This window comes from Oryctolagus cuniculus, chromosome 5 (assembly GCF_051225735.1).
Source record: "Oryctolagus cuniculus isolate XC-2025 breed Fujian yellow rabbit chromosome 5, ASM5122573v1, whole genome shotgun sequence".
NCBI lineage: Eukaryota > Metazoa > Chordata > Mammalia > Lagomorpha > Leporidae > Oryctolagus > Oryctolagus cuniculus.
Window position 1 is genome coordinate 103,343,923 of NC_142871.1, and position 12,502 is coordinate 103,356,424.

General features: G+C 35.6%; 1 protein-coding gene across 8 annotated transcripts in view; it reads right to left on the reverse strand.

The window, feature by feature from the left end:
- Positions 1–552: 552 nt before the first annotated feature.
- ADGRB3 (adhesion G protein-coupled receptor B3) overlaps positions 553–12,502 on the reverse strand; it is an 857,936-nt gene continuing 845,986 nt past the window's right edge. For 6 of the 8 annotated variants that reach the window (XM_017345224.4, XM_002714524.6, XM_089333072.1 and 3 more), the window contains 2 exons: positions 8,141–8,245; positions 553–1,360 (listed from right to left, as the gene is read on the reverse strand). In XM_017345224.4, coding sequence (XP_017200713.1) covers positions 1,172–1,360; positions 8,141–8,245 — 294 coding nt within the window. In that variant the 3' untranslated portion in view covers positions 553–1,171. The remainder of the gene's footprint in view (positions 1,361–8,140; positions 8,246–12,502) is intronic. The other 2 variants (XM_089333071.1, XM_089333069.1) reach the window with 2 other exon arrangements.

A 12,502-nucleotide genomic window follows, 5' to 3' on the forward strand; every position in this document is an offset into this window, starting at 1 on the left:
CCATTTGTGCAGTTGTTCACTGCAGGCTTTACACTTTCTCACCAGAGACAAATCATCCCATCAAATACCCCTCTTTTCTCCTGCTAGAGAATATATATAAAGATCTTTAAAAAGTCCTGAACAGGTTTATTTTTATATACTATGAAGAATTGTTGTTTGAGTAGCTTCATTTGTGAAACATGCAGTGAATTTCACTACATAAAAATCACATTTTCCCTGTCTTATTTCTGTGTGTTAACTTACAGTTGTGCACTAGTTGCCTTTTTGCCATAAGATAGAAAAAACATAATATTTATATAAGAATGTGATAGTAAGCAGATTTTTTGACAAGCCCCATTTACATGGTACATTGTTCCAAAGGGTGTTTAAGTAGAAATACAGAAGCACTGTACAAACCCATTATTACATTTGAAAAATCATTAGCCTCAAAGGAGTAATAATGGTCTTCTTTTAAAATCGTGAATATATTTTTGATATCTGTATTGAAAAAAAACTTTATAAATACGCAAATTTCCATTCAACAAATCCAAAATAAAATGCACTAAAAACTGGTATGTAGACAAAAGTTTATTTACACCATACAACATTTTAAATATTTTTTACACAGCTGCAGCAGAGAAAGCTACTCAGAGCTTTCTAGAGAAAACTGCAATAATAAAGATGTGAAATATATTATTCATATAAAAGTGAGATTATTACTTTATTGCATTTAAAGCAATGAAGAATGTAGCTCAACAAACATTCATTTAATGACAAAAACTTTGCTTTTATATTATAAAGTAAAAAGTGTAGTAATGGCCAAACAGACTGTTATAAACTTTAAAAACTGCATAAATATATACATTGTGCTTCATGGTGAAGTTTTTTGAAAACTAAACCATATGAAGCGGTTACAACATGAATCGTTGCTTGAGGTTTATCTATAAAGATTACCTTACAAATCCATTCCACGGGTACTTACAACACAGGATGGTCAGAACTGTACACCTGGTCGTCTCTCCACTAGCCTGACTAGTGAGAAGTTACCATAAGAAAACACCACTGACGTTTGGCACGTGGAGGTCCTGACACAGGATAGTCACACTGTTCAGATAGAATGGTCAGGCTTCCCAACTCCTAAGTGTCAGTGCAATCAACTGTTTAGTTTCCACCTCTGTCCATTTTGCCTTTGCTAAACTTCTGTTTGGAAGTCACCCTCCTGCACATCCAGAGGCAAATTCAGACATTTCTCCCATTCTGCCGGCCTCAGTTCCAAAGTATCCTTTGCCTCTGTATCTAAGACATTGATTGTGGTGTAATGTTGGTAGTCACTGGGGTTTTTGAAAGTTTCCCATGGATTCTTGTTTGGTGCTGGGTTTTCCTGTGGAAAAGAGAAAGGAAGATAGTCATTTATTCAAGGATTAGCGGTGCTGCTTGTTGATGTTCCCAGCGAGAGAGCGTGTTTGTAACCTTAATCCAGTGTATATGATTCAGAGATGATTTGTAATTGTGGCCAGCTGCAGGAAATAGTTTTGATTTCAGTTTTCTTTCACTGAACAAGCCGATGAACACCATCTCTACGCTATCCAGCAGTCTTCAGGAATTAAAGGAAATGAATAATATTGCGAAAGGCAAAGTACATAATATTTTGTGGTGTACATCTTACGAAATGTCATTATGGCTACATGGTCAAATAGAAAGGAAAGTTGAAACACTGCTAAGATTCAATGTCAAAAATACTAGTATTATGGCAGAATCTTTTGTGGGATAAATAAATTTGAGAATATTTAATGGAGCATATTATTTAATAATAAAGACTTACCCAAACTAACAGTACTTCATTAAAAATTAGATCATCATCTTTGTTTAGTTTTTCTTAAGAAATGAATCTTTTTAGTGATGGGTGTTTAGTCCAACAGTTAAGACACCACTTGGGAAGCATGCGTCCCACGTTAGAGGGCCTGGGTTTATTCTTATTTCCATTCCTGATTCTAGATTCATGTGAATGTGAATTCTGGGAGGCAATGGTGATGGCTTAACTACTTGTGGACTTACCACCCATGTGGGACATAAGGATTGAGTTCTCAGCTCCCAGCTTTGGCTTTGTCAGCCCCTAGCTATTTATGGGATTTGCCATCCCCAGGTTTCTGGGGACTGAACCAGCAGATGGGAAATTTTCTCTATTTCAATCTCTGTTTCTCAAATAAATAAAATAAAATAAATAAATTTTTTTCAGATGAAGTCATCTTTCCTAGGATATTTAAGTGCTGCTATATTCTCTTGTTTTGTGAACTATATTTTTCTATGTATTTCCCACTGTTTTCTGTATAGCTGAGTGAGTGGCATACTAATTTAGCAAAAATCATTCTTCCCTTCAATGACTAGTTTTGTGGGGAACATAACTAGTAATCCAAGGGAGCCTTTCAAAATGTCTGCAAGCCATTATTCCTTATTATGTTTTATAGTGCACTTCCCCTTATTATTATGTAAGAATTAAGGTTTACCTAGTACAACTCCACTCAGAGTTGCCAACTTGTTATATTTTAGATAAGTGTTGTTTGAAGATTTCTGTAAATGAGAGAATTTGAATGGGACAGATTAAGGGGAGTATCATCAAAGAAGAAAATCATAACTGAAAGCTCCTTATAAAACAAACAAAAGGGGCCGGTGCTGTGACGCAGTAGGTTAATCCTCCATCTGCAGTGCCAGCATCCCATATGGGTGCTGGTTTGAATCCTGGTTGCTCCACAGAGAGCAATCCAGCTCTCTGCTATTGCTCGGGGAAGCAGTAGAAGATGGCCCAACTTCTTGGGCCCCTGAACTCATGTGGAAGACCCAGAAGAAGCCCCTGGCCCTTGGCTTCACATTGGCTGCTTGGACATTTGGGGAGTGAACCAGTGGATGGAAGATCTTTCTCTTTGCCTCTGCCTCTCTGTAACTTTGTCTTTCAAATAAATAAGTAAATCTTAAAAAAAAAGTAAAAGAAAACAAACTAAAACCACCACTGGATAACCGGATGGATATTGTAGTATATAGCATATTGATTAAAATTAAATCTACTCATTGTCACAAAAGGAAATGCAAGTAAAAGTCATCAGTTATTCTAAGTCCAGATTTCATTCAATATAGACTCTCACTGACATTAATCATTATTCATGAGAAATAATTTAACTTTTTTTGAATAATTTTTCTACTTTCAATTTTATACCAACAAAGTCTATCAAGATTTATGTTTTCCTCTTCAAAGAACAACTTTAAATATCTATTACCCCTACATTCCTGTTTTTAAAGATTATTTTTAGAAGCAAAATATTTGAATCTTATCTTCATTTTTCATGATGTGACATTATGTTTAGTGCAAATACTATAGTTTTTGAATGAGTCCTTCTTCCCAAAATCTGGCCCTCAAATGATTATATTAACAAATGAAACATACAGTCATCATCAAATTATTATTTGGGTTCCACTCAATGTAATAAACATCACCTCAAGCTACGGGTAAGAGAAAAAGAGAGAAAAACAATTTATAGAAAAATTGATCATAGATAGAGGTTATTTTTATAAATCCTCTATACACTGTACATTTTCAACAATTAGTATTACTCAAGGAAAAAATAGCTGTAGGTAAAGAAATAGTAAGATGTTAACTTTTTGGATATGTGTAGGGGATTATTTAATTATGTTGTTGTTAAATATACTTCTTTGCCTCCCTTCAACTAATATTTATTTATCAGCTGCTCTGTGTCACACATCATATTAGACACTAGGAAGGATAAAATGATAAATAAAATATGGAAAAGCAGCATGGTCCACTAGGGAACTTAAGATTTAAAACCTGATACATGCAGGTGCAAATTTCCATTCCTCTATTTTATATGAAGCAACATTGAGCAATTTACTTAATGTCTGTGAACCTCCACTTGAGTATCTGCAAAACAGCTAAATACTTTGTACTGTGGATCAACACCTACCTTGTGAGGCTACGAGAAAGAAAGAGAGAGAGAGAGAGAGAGAGAAAGAGAGAGAGAAATTGGCAGAGAATTAGAATAATTCCTGACGATTTAACAAAAGCTCACCATATAGTAACCATATTTACCATGGAAGGTACTTACAGGTAAACAGAGATATAAAAGATAAATGTATAACATGGTCTAGGAAAAGTGCTGTAAGGATTAAGTGGAGGCTAAAAAGCAGCACATAAACCTGAGAAAAGTGTTAGGATTGGCAAAGCAGGAAGAGCTGGCATTGAAGATATGTAGGTTGTTGAGGGTCTGGTTTCGGACAAGTATATTAGGAAATAAAATAAAGTATGGAAACAAGAAAACCCTAAGAACAGGGACTTGTTTATTTTACTTGGCATGGGAAAGAATTGCAGAAAAAAAAAAAAAACAAGCAGGAGAAGAACTGGAAGCCAAATCATAGGGGGTTTGAATGTCAGGCTACTCAATTTTGAATTTATTTTGTAGGCAATAGGGGACTGTTGAAAACTTAGGGCCACTACAATGGCCTAAACCATCAATCAACAGCTAAAAGGTTCACCAGTATGAATTTTGCTGAATCATGTACATAGAATGAACTTATTTATCTTAAACAAAGAGCTGTGTCTAAAGGAGCCTTCTGAAAATCTTTAGTTTTATAGAAAGTCCAATTCATTCAACTCTGAAAGGATTCAAGGTATGTGAAGTATTAGTGCATTTGTTTGAAAAATAAGGTTCTGAAACCCTTGGAACAGGTGTGATTTTCTTTTTATACTCTGAAGATCAAACACCAGAAATACATAAACTAAAATAGCCAATTTGGGGGCTGATATTTGGCATGGTGGTTAAAACATTGCTTAGGATGTCCATATTCCAAATCAGAGTGAATGGGTTTAAGCTCTGGATCTGTTCCGTACCCCAGCCTTCTGTTAATGCTCACTCTGTGAGGTAGCAGGTGACGTCTTAAGTAGTTTGGTCCTTGCTACCCACATGGAGACCTGGATTAAGTTCTAAATTCCTAACTTCAGCATGGCCTAGCCCCACCTGTTCTAGGCATTGGGGGAATGAACCAGTGAATAGGAGATCACTCTCTGTCTTGGTCTCTGTCTCTGTCTCAGCCTGTCAAATAAAATGAGAATTAATTAACTAATTTAAATGGCCAATTTTAAGCTTTAGTAGAATGTCTCAATCTGATTCCAAAGAGTACTATTTGCCATTACAGGACCTGTTGAATTTCCAAGGGATTCTATTAGTGAGTCATAAGTTAATTCATAAGGTGGGCTTTCTTGTCCAACTCCTGTGGCCTTACCAGGCACTTTCAGCTGAACTGTGGCTCCCACCATTGTTCACAAATGTGTGGACCCCCTTTAATTCAGAGGGAGGCCCCCTGCTTCTTTAATAGTGTAGAACTACTGTGTCGAGTTGACAGAGAGGGAACAGAATCTGAAGAGAGTGAGGAAAGAGCTGGTGTCAGTGGATGCTGCCCACAAGTCACTCATTTCCTGTGGATTGGGTATGACATGAAGGAAACCTACAGACTCTCAAATGGATTAGTGTAGTATTTGCAATTATGCAGCTGTTGGTTTTTTTTTTTTTTTAAAGCTCAAGTAGAGGAAGGAAGACATGTAGTTCAACTGAAGGCTGTGTGTTAAAGCACATGCACAAATTAAATATAAGCCAATATGCACAAAGCTTCCAACAGTGCTGATTTGGTCTTAAACTGCATCGGTAGTTAGACCGTTAGATGATTATGAGAATTAGGAGCCTCCCAAAATGTGGCACGCCTGCTTGAGTGTCCCCTGTAGTTCACAAGGCTAGGAACAGGCTTCCCTCCTTCCATCCTTCTCTTTTTTACTCCTTCCCTTTCTTCTTTTCCCCTCCGTTCCTTCTTTCTTTCCTTCCTTCTTTCAATTTACCTTTTGGTAGGGACATAGCAAAACAGAATGTGTTTGTTCTAAAAGAGCAAGAATTTGGAGAAACTACTTGGGAAAAAGAGATCTTGACTGTGAATGATTTGTGAGCCATATTCAAAGTACAAGTTTCTTCTCTGGATGTCATTAAACAGTGCCTTTTCTTTGTAGTGTGATTTAAATGTTTTCCTGCCTGGAAGCAGGAAAATGGACTAAGTGGTCTTTCGGTTTCCTTTTGATTCCCCAAATTCTATTACTCTGCATAATTACCATCATTTACTGTGCTAGGCAGGTGTAAGTTAGCAGCATGGGAAAAAAAAAGGAAAAACAATTTATTTGAGGTTTAAAAAAATCTTTCTCTACCCAATTATGCAATTTTTCATTAGCAATGTGCTGCAATGAATTATGTGACTAAATTAAGGATAATGAACTCACTCACATACTCATTATTGATAAAAACTGAATAAGGAACTCATTTTTTTTCTGTTCTCAGATATTTAGGACAATACTCAAGCAGCAATAACAGCTCTATGCTCTCCACTCCTAGCTTCCCAAATGGTAAATATTTATAAATCTCTTCTAGAAAAGGCACGCTGCTGCAGGGATGTGGTGTAATTAGTGGACTATTTTGGTTGTCAGGAAACTGAGATACAGATATTTGTGCCATTAATGATTTAATACCCAGACTGAACAACAAGGGGAAATTACAATCATATTATAGCATTCAGCCAGCTGTATCTCTTGCATAAGGCTTTCAGATTTGTAAACATAACCCTTTCCTTTTTTTTTTTCAAGCAAATGACATTTCTTCAATTTATTTCAATGTTAGCTTTCAATATTTCAAAATGAGTAGCTAAATGTATTTAGGGCTAATCTCAATGGTGTAATTCTCATTTGCCTCATAGCTAAAAACTGCCAGCTTAATATTAGCAGTAGATGAGAAATAAGTACTCATTATGTATGAAGTACCTTCTACATGCTACCATTGTACTGGTGATAACAAATAATGCATGACTCTTGCTTTAAGGATGAAAATAGATTGACATATACATAAACTATTAAGAGATCACTTAAGAATTAAAGTGGACAGTATTCCTTATAACCTTCATTTAACAAACACAGATTGAATTATCATAGCCATGCAAATTGATAGCAACCATTTACTAATAGCTTACCATGATAAACACTGTACCAGTTTTAAGAGGAATAAAAGAAAATCATGGATAGTAAATTCTTGCTGTTCAGCTCTTCATGAACTAACCTTACTAATCAGGAAGCTGGTGATATAACTCATAAAAAGCATATGGAAACATCACTAGATTTAGAAGGTAATCAAATATGTACATTTGAGTAACACACACATACACACATGTGCACACACGCACACCTAACTCTATATATCACTAAGAGGAGAATTACCCAAGGACTACAACGAGTGTGAGGCAAAGAGTGAGCACCAAATTTGGAGTGAAGAACTGGTATCAGATGGCAGTCCCAGCCTACCTCAGTTTACCAAACTGTAAAGTGCCATATTTGCATTTGCAAGTGTTGTGGGGGATCATATGAGACATATATTAGTTACTGTTTTCCATTATCCATTTAGGAGAATGAAATTGAGGTTTGGAAACATAAGTGGGGTAACCTGCTCAAGATCAGACAGTTCTTAAACTTTCAACTACCAATGCTCTTACAAAGAATTATGAAGTGGTGACTGCTCTGTGCATACAGAAACTGTACAATGTTGTTGTATTTGATGGAGTCAGATGCTAAAGTTGTAGTGGTGCGAATGAATGAGAAGTGAATGATTATGACCAATAACCAAAGTAGGCGAGTCACTTGGAGACAAAAACCTACCACAGTGGTTTCAGGTACCAACTTTATATATTTAGTAATTATATTTTAGGACCTTAAAATGGCAAGCTTCCAAATGAAATTTAAAATTAGCCAACTATTTAGATATTTGAATTAACTGAATTTTAACTCATGTTTTTGGCCATTGAAGCCAATGCATTTTTTGATATATAATTAATTCTAATTAAAGCTTATAAATGGAGGGCCTTTGAAATGTAAATAAAATGCTTAAAGACTCTGTAATCTCTACTTTGCCTATTAGTAGTGTTCTCAAAGTACATTTTTTGAGACTTACTATTTCTTTATGTTCATGGTAGTTTTAGGCTCCTGAGACTTTTCAGGACTCCAGGAGGGAAGGGATAATATCTGTACCATGTACCACCTAATGTGGCACCAGACACTGATGAAGCAAAGTATACTCACCATACTGCTTGTATTTGGTATATCCCGAAATCTGTCCAAAGTTTGAAATTTCTGATTTAGTTCCTGAAACAGTTCCATATGCCTCTTCCTTGTATGCATGACCTTCTGCAAAAAAGAATAGCATGGCTCTCATTCCTAATTTGATTTGTGTATTTTGAAAATAGAGATTTAATATTTTTATTTTAATAATAAGGGAATTAAGTTTGGTGGGAATTGGGAGTTCCCCCAAAATGCCACAAATGGAAATGAGTTGCATCAAATACATATCTCTTATTCTGCATTTCTTGAACATGCAGAATATGCTTTTTTGTTTTTAAAGATTTATTTATTTGAAAGGTTCAGACACACACACACACATACCCACAAACAAGAGGGAGAGAGAGAGAGAGAGAGAGAGAAGAGGGAGACAGAGAGAGAGTGGGGGGGGGGAGAGAGTGTGGGGGGGAGAGAGAGAGAGAGAGAGAGATATCTTCTAATTGCTGGTTCACTTCCCAAATGGCTGCAACAGCTGGGACTGGGCCAAGTCTAAGCCAGAAGCCTGGCACTTCATCTAGGTCTTCTACATGGGTGGCAGAGGCCCAGGCAATTTTACCGTTTTTTGCTTGCTTCCCTTATGCATTAGCAGGGAGCTGGATCAGAAGTGGGGCAGTTGGGACTGGAACTGGCATCTCTGATATGGGATGCTGGCATCTCAAGCAGTGGCCTTACCCAGTGCACCACAACACCAGCTTCATGAATAAAATTTTCTATTTACATGATTACCATAAACTAGTTTTTTTCCAGGGCTGGAGTTATGGCTCTGCAGGTTAAGGTACCACTTTCAACAGTTTGAGTCTCAGCTGTTCCGCTTCCTATCCAGCTTCCTACTAATGGGCCTAGGAAGGTAACAGAAGATGGCTCAAGTGCTTGGGCCCTGTCACCCAAGTGGGAGATCCGAATGGTATGCTGGGCTCCTGACTGCAAACTGGATCAGCTTTGACTGTTGTGGCTATTTGGGGAGTGAGCTAGTGGATGAAGATTCTCTCTGTCTTTCCTTCTCTGTGTGTGTCACCCTGCCTTTCAAATAAATAAATAAAATCTTTTAAAAAATGAACTTTTTTTCATATGGGTGCATCAAAAATGTAGCAATAATTTCTGCATAAGATTTTCATCACTCAAATATTAAAAGACATTTTACAAAAACTGCAATATTTTTAAAAATATTCAAAAATTTGGACTTGTCAAGTACCTGAATCCCTGATCTTCATCATGGGAAATATTACATTTTTATGTTTTATTTCTATAAACACTAAAATTCTTGCTGGCTATCCTAAAGGAGGAGGAAAATTCTGGGCCTTGCCACTAAAACTGACTCAATACACTAAAGTGTCTAAACATGTGTAAGATCTAAATCCTTACACTTTCCAAGTGAACAATGATTGGGCTTTGCAGAAGGACAAATCTGACTCCTAGGCTTCATTTATTTGTTTATGAATCTTAACAATTAGGATTCAGAGCATAATTTACATGATTAATAAACTAAAATCACAAATACAAACATGAATATTAATTCTCTTCTTCCCTTTTACAGTCTTTTCTCTTAACATCATTATAACTCAACAAATGGAGTAATAAATAAAAGTAACCCTAGTATAAAATGATATGGGTTGAATCTTTGTCTATTACAGAGCCTTTAATAGAGCACAAACAAAGAATAACTAGGGTAATAAATCCCTTGAATTGGCAAATGTTGTTTTAAAGGAGAAAATGGCTTCCTAAATTTCGATTTTTAAAATTAAAATTCAATATTTCAATGATAGTCTGCAATTATGCCTTCATACTTTTATAAGTATGAAGATACAAGATTTTACAGTATTTAAATCATATACTTCATAACTCACCAACTGCTCACATAGTTTGCATAGATATATTCATGTCTAAGCTTATGCTTTGAGTGTTTGGTTAACTGTTTCAACTACTAAATATTTTCACAAGAATTTGTTTTGAAAAAGAATTAAATCTTTAGAGGAAAAATCTGAAATGCATAATTTTCTTTTAAAAAGACGCTTTGGAGAGCACTTTATTCCTTGAGGAAAAAAAAGGCAAAAGAAAAATGCAAATTGAATTCTGAAGTATTACATAAGCTTATTCTCTCTTATGCAAATTTTAATTTCCTATATTGAATGAATTTATATCTAGGCAACACACTATTTACCCAGTCTTTGATTTTAAAAGCCAACTTTCATGTGAGGGAATTCTGCCATTTTAAGTCTTGAAATAACCGATTTCCATCTTTGCTCCTCTTATCTCTAGGAGTTGGCTGTTGAAGAATCAGGTGGTTGAGGATGAGAACATGGCAACATTACTCATGATGGGGACATGAAACATAGGCAAGCAATTACAGAGCAATTAACTTCCCATCAGTTTTGGGGAGAGCACACAAAACAGATTTGCAGGATTTACAGAGAAACACCAGGCAAACATAATTTGACTAGTGATAGCTGATGGAGATTTATGAGAGAGAAGATTTGCATAAGCAACTCAGCAGAGGGATTTTGAGGACCATGTCACTGGAAAACATAATGCAGTACATTCCATACGTGGGGAAACAAATACTCCACACAACACCAGGCCCTAAGACACTAACCGAATTAAGATTGTGCCACAAGGAACATTTTCTTTAAAAAAAAATCTACTGTTGTTAGAATACTAGCCCAGCCTCTAACTCACAAATCATGTGTTTTTCATAGTAATAAATCTTACTATATAGAGTTATTTTCTTACTTGGTACAGTCTTTGTCCTATGTCACTCTGCTGATGTTTCTCTAGGGATATTTCATTCTGTCATTTAATACATATTTATGAGCATCACCTTATGCCAAACACTGGAGTAACAATGATACACAAAATCTGATTGAGTTCCTGCCCTCTGTAACTTAATTTCAAATGGAGGACTTAGATATTAATACATAATAATTCAAATAAATATAAAATTGAAACTGTGATAAGAAAACATGTGCTGTTGCTGTGAGTGTAAGTGATATGGGGACTTGCTAAGACAAACCCAAGTGAGACAATCCTTAAATTTTCACATATTCATATTTAACTTGAAAATTCTCAAATTATTTTTTCCCAAGACTTCATCTACTCTTTCCTGTCCATTTTCTAGAATTCAGAAGATCCTATGACTGAAAGCCCTGTCCTCAACAAGACATTTCCTCTCCAAAGATAAAAAGCTCATTCTTTTCTAAAATAGCTGGTGCTTGAGGTAGAGTGCCTTTTCCGAGATACACATCTAATAATGTCTGTGAAGTCTTCATTTATCCATCATCTTACAAGAATACAGACTTGCTTTGTGGAGCTGTATCTTCCCATATTGTTGGAAATGTCAATCAAGGTCCTTACTGTTCCCTGGAAGAGGTGACTTAGTCCATTTCCTTCTACTAAAATTGTCTTTTGTCAGTTAGTCAAAGTCATTACATGTTTCTTGTGGAAAAAAAACATACCTCCAGAAAAAAACATGTTCAAGAAGCAAACCAAGTATCAGATATGCCCCATGGAAAAGAAGGTTTCATTAACTGATTGAGGTTTTATAGTCATAATCTGATTGAATATGCATTTCCTGATTCTGAGCTGGATAGATTTTATCTTGAGTTCGAATGCTAGGGCATATTTGGAAAATACAAAGTTGTGGTGGTTACCAGTGTTTTATAAAAACAGAAAGCATTGGGAAATGTTCTACAAAGGCTCAAGAATGCTATTCTTAACAAATAAGCTCAAGTATTATAAAGTGAAATATGGAAGCAAATGAAAATTGTGGATGCTGAAATATAGTGCTCTTCTTATCTAGAAACATTAATTACAAATACATCTTCATGCCAGATAATCTTTCCAATTTAAAACTGCCACCTTGGCAAAGCCAGAAATCACCATAGCAATGATGGTTTTGTGTTCTGGCAGAATTGTCACGTTAGAGCTGCCATTAACAGCTCATGTCTTTGACATGGACTCAGTTTGATTTTCAATGCCTGGTTCCTCCTTATTCACAGTCTCAAAAACATCTTTCAGCCTTTATTATTAAGGAAGGTTCCACTGATAGAAGTACCAGCTTCATATTATCAGAAAGTTTCTAATGTAGCAATATTCTGGAATAAAAACTTAGCTGTGATTTAGTTTTCTTAAGTATTAAGCATTTTCCTTTATTTATTTACTTGTATTAGTATTTTTTGTAGTACTCATGTCTTTGATGTTAGCTACCTAATTAGAAGCTTTCATGCTTATAAATATTATCAGTCAATTTTAATGGCTATTTTGGAACTTTACTGACCTTAGGGTTCATCATTTTCCTTTTTGTGGAATCTACCCTGTTTCCCAAAGAAATTG